The 4,746-nt window shown below is 42.3% G+C and overlaps 1 protein-coding gene across 1 annotated transcript in view; it reads left to right on the forward strand.

Moving 5' to 3' along the window:
• smek1 (SMEK homolog 1, suppressor of mek1 (Dictyostelium)) overlaps positions 1 to 1,081 on the forward strand; it is a 12,600-nt gene extending 11,519 nt beyond the window's left edge. The window contains exon 13 of the mRNA XM_079645296.1: positions 8 to 1,081. Within this exon, the coding sequence (XP_079501422.1) occupies positions 8 to 145 (138 nt within the window). The 3' untranslated portion in view covers positions 146 to 1,081. The remainder of the gene's footprint in view (positions 1 to 7) is intronic.
• Positions 1,082 to 4,746: the final 3,665 nt, after the last annotated feature.

The following is a 4,746-nucleotide window of genomic DNA, read 5'->3' on the forward strand; positions in this document are numbered from 1 at the left end:
TCTTTTGTCTTCTTCAGGGAGCTTTGGTGGACTAGTGGACTATCCTGACGATGATGACGACGAGGACGAGGAAGAAGAAGAGGAAGACGTGGAGAGTAAAGAGGACCCTCTGCCACCTTCGAAGAAGTCCAAGCTGAGTTCCTAAAGAAGCTCCGCTGTCTCCGCTCTGCTCGGACAGTTTCGGCGCACAGACTTGACACGGGAACCATCAAACTTGTAAACAAACGGAATGAGTGAGAGCCACCCCTCACCTTCAGCGGGTGGCCCAAGGAGGGGCAGACTGTGAACGGAAAACGAAGCCTCCTCAAGACTAGTCCACTTCATACAAGTGCCAATCAGGAAACCAGGAGCGACAAGGCGTCTGAAACGTGGAGCAGACGTGTGGAAGCTGGGGGAGAAAGGATCAGCGGCGGGTTTGGTCCATTCAGCAGCTTGAGGAAAAAAGACCACATACAAAAACTCACATGTACACGCAGACTGAAATCCCAGAGAGCTCGGACCATAACCCACTGCCCTCGCCCCTCGCCCCCCACTCAGGGAAGGACACAGCGGCCCAAACGGGGTCAGCCAATTCAGACCCAGAACCCCCCACCCCCCCCCCCCCACACGCCTCCTCAGAATTCACCTTCCTCCTTTTACTTTCAACTTCCTATTTCTCCTCTGCTCTTTCTTCTCCCTTTCTTTGTCCGTTGCTTTTCGTCCCCTCCTCTTTTTTTTAAGTTAGTATATAGGACCAGACGGGAGGCGGCACATGGCAAAGAGCTGTCCTTGTTGTCGTTTGATGATGTCATCAGTGTCGTCGTTCCTCAGCGGACGTTCTCTCTCTGAAGAGAAAAAAAGCCAGCAGTTTGTTCATTATTTTGTTTTTGTTCTCTATTTGTCTCTCAATCTTTCTCCTGTTTTTTGTAAATGAAGACAAAAAAGACCTGCCTTTAAATGTTCAGGACGTTTTCAGTCACACTTGAACAGGTTTTTAAAGACCTCAGTAGGTGAGCTAGTTTTACCCTTTTTGCCCTTTGAAACTGCAGATTTTTTGGAGAATTTGTAATCCCGTCTTGATTAAAGATTGAGTGGAATTCTAGATGTGATGCATTTTGTCATATCTTTTCATTTCTTTTTCATTTTACATGAGTGTACACTTAGTTGTTCAGAATATTTGGGACCATTAAAATGTTCTTTGCTGTAAGATGTCCTACTACCCTTTGTCCTGAGAACTCAGGTGTTTCCTTGCTGCATCGTGCTGTTTCTGATCACAGGTCTCCTTGGCACAAGAATTACATCCTTTTTAGCAAAGAAGGGTTCCACATTATTCTACAAACTATTATCAAGCAACTCAACTTCACACTACAAAGGATGACAAATACAAATCCCACACTGAAGCTTTTAAATAGTCACATTTTGGTGTATCTTTTAATAATTTCCAACGAGCCAGATTTCCGTAGGTTGTCTTATTTGGTTAAAAAATGTAATTGCGCTAGCTCAAACATTTATCTATCTTGCAGTTTTTCTGTGGTAAAGGTAATCCATGCTTTTGTAAAAAATGCACATTAACTTCTACATTGAGTTCTTTATTTCATGGACACACCTCAGCAGCTATGTCCATTATGTCCACCAGGCGGCACCCTAGGTCCATAAAAGAATATAAAGATATGCGTTGCCTGCACTCAATGTTTAGTACCATAGGGTCATTGTAGCACAGCCTCTGTAAACACTGTCTAAGCATAGTCTGAACAGCATTTCATGGATCTATTTCCCAAAGCATGTGAGTTTGGTGATGTCCTTACTAAACGATATCAGTCATTTTTGTACTTCTTTAATCAAAGCTGCAAGATTGTGTTTGTGTCAGAATCAAGTGTATTGCCAGTTTACACATGAAAGGAATTGCTTTGGTGGTGCGAACAATCAAAAGAAAAAGTTACAAAGTAGCTAACAAAAAATAAATATATGGATGATAAATAAGTATTTTTAATAAACAATTTAGCATTAAAAGAGGATGCTAAAAACAAATATTTACCAAATGTAAATAGGCCTAACTATACAAATAACCTTTAAAACTAAAACACTTAGGACGATGAGTGTATATAGTGTAATGTGCAGTTGCCGACTGTTCCTCTTAGCTTGTCTCTTTTTATCATGAGAAATGCTCAAAGAAAGGACCAGCATCTTAAATAGGGTGCTTTATTTGAATATATATACATTTACAATTTCCCCAAGCTGACTCACTCAGTTACTCCAAGGCCTGTAGGGAATAACAAGATTATGTTGAATTTAAACATTATAATAACAAGTGTGCTCTTTATTTAGACGCGTGTTGACAGTTGAATTCAATCTCTGCATGATTAATTTCACCTATATGTTTATCTGTCTAACATTCTTTGCCCATAATAACTGTTATTGAGTTGGACTAGAGGTAGAGGTCAACATACCCTCTCAGTATCATAACTGAAAGCCACAGCACGCTGGTAGAACTAAAAGGCTTTTTTTACAATGAGAGAAAATAGTTTATGAAAAATGTCAGCACCTCCTAGCTCATGTGGTCACCTCAGTGGGAGTTAGAGTATGATTGAAAAACAAACAGCATCAAGGCCACCAAGGAGTCCCTGTGTTGTCCCTCCAAGTGCATTGTGGCCTTCAAACATTGCTTATTAATTAAATATGCCAACAGAAGAGGATCACTGTGTACTCAGCGTGCAGCGAGAGCCGTCACACAACGCCTATTAAGGCTCCCATTCACATGAAAGCTATCAACAGACAACGGCAGCTTTTCAGGATCAGCCCTCCCTGCCAGCCTCCCTTTGCTCCTCAGCAGGAGTGTGGCAGAGTGTGTGTGTGTGTGTGTGTGTGTGTGTGTGTGTGTGTGTGTGTGTGTGTGTGTGTGTGTGTATGTGTGTGTGTGTGTGTGTGTGTGTGTGTGTGTGTGTGTGTGTGTGTGTGTGTGTGTGTGTGTGTGTGTGTGTGTGTGTGTGTGAGAGCTGCTGGTGCCAGCCACTGCTCCACCAGAATGCCGGCTCCACTCTCAATGCCAAGGCGCTCACCCGGCGCTGCCCGCCTGTATGTCTGCCAGACTGAAGAGTCCCCATCGGTGACACTGCTGTCCAGCTTCCTGCGGGGCCAATGAAAAGCCTCTTTGACAGCTCTCTTGATTGGCTATGCTCCCTAAGCATCCAGGCTGCCAGTTATAACTCTCTGGATTGATCACATCAGGAGTTATCCATGCAAATGTTCCAGAAGCATGTGATGCACGGCATACCACAGCGTACTGTGTTGTGGATAAGTTGTATGCATTCTTATATGACAAAACCATAATTGCATATTGCAAGCAAAAGGGAGAAACTAGGAATTATCCTGCTGCAGCCCTCCCAAACACTCAAACACACCTCCAAATATTTCTCATCATTACCATGACTACACTGAGTGGTTTTAAACACTTGCTATGTGTTCAGTGTTTTCTTTGTTTGTTAGCAGGATTACAGAAAAACTACTGAGCCTATTTGCATAAAACTTGGTGGAATGGTGTAGCATCAGCAAAGACAGGACCCATCAAAACTTTGGAGTGTATTGACCATGTGCTCTCTGAGGGGCCCTTCTAGTTTAAAGCGATTCTCGGAAGAAATGTATTTTATTAGGTTGTATACGAAATACTACGCTAAAATGTAGTGCAAAATAAATTATATATTATTGCATCCTATCTTAAAATACTTGAGCTTACATTTGTATTATTGACCATGTAAACAGTAGTAAACAAAGACATCTCCACTCAATGTCTACTTAATTGCTTGTTTTTAAGCATCTGACCACTTTTACAACAATCTAATTTGCCCATGGTAATTATGCTAGTAAAATGTTTTTCAGGTTAATTTTCAGTTAGGTTCCTTCATATAACTATTTAACTTTATATAAAATGACTAAAACTAATGACAAATTGAATAATAATATTTTAAAACTAAGGATTTGTACTACTTGTGTCTTTTACAACTACTTTAAGCCAGGTGGTAATCTGTTTTTAACTTTGTGCTGTCAAAAATAAATATGACAAGTCATATAGTTTAATAAAACAGAGGGTTAGTTGGTTCTTGATAAGGGGTGTATTTTATAATAGTTTATAGCTCTGTTTTTAAGTATAAAAACAAGATTTGGATTGTCAATCTTATATGTCACTCACACAACTGGCAACATGCAGGCTGATCTATAGAGGGCGGTAGAGACCATTTGAGGAAATAAACAGCAGAAGAAAAAAACTATTATTGTTCGTTCAATAGACTGTTCGCTCACAGGCCTGCACTCAAGTTACCTGTCAAAAAAATCAAACTTTTCTGCTGCTTATTGTTTGTGGAGTAACTTTAACTGATCACAGTAGCAGTAAAATGACAAAACAGTTTATCCCAATCCCGTGTAATCCTGGTAACCGAGTCAGGATATGAAATGGGAAATGTGGCACACATGCGGTTTTCGGAAGCCTTAGCCTAGGTTGTCAAAACACCCGCACAAAGTCCTGCCTCATGTCTGCCCACCGGGCCTGGCGTCGTGGCGGACAATGAGCTGTGTTCCCCGGCACAAAGTGCTCTCTGTGTCCGCTGGAGCTCCCCCGCTCTCTCGGAGCTGATTGGCCGTGGTGTTGAGCATAGCACGTCCGCCGCTGCTGTGATTAATCACCGCGTTAAACTCTGCAGCGGAGCAGGGAGAGGCGGCAGGCCGACAGGGACCCGGGCAGCCGGCCCCGGGTCAGCATCCGTCGGTAGCAAATGA

The sequence above is a fragment of the Notothenia rossii genome, assembly GCF_949606895.1.
Source record: "Notothenia rossii genome assembly, chromosome: 8".
NCBI classification, from domain to species: Eukaryota; Metazoa; Chordata; class Actinopteri; order Perciformes; family Nototheniidae; genus Notothenia; species Notothenia rossii.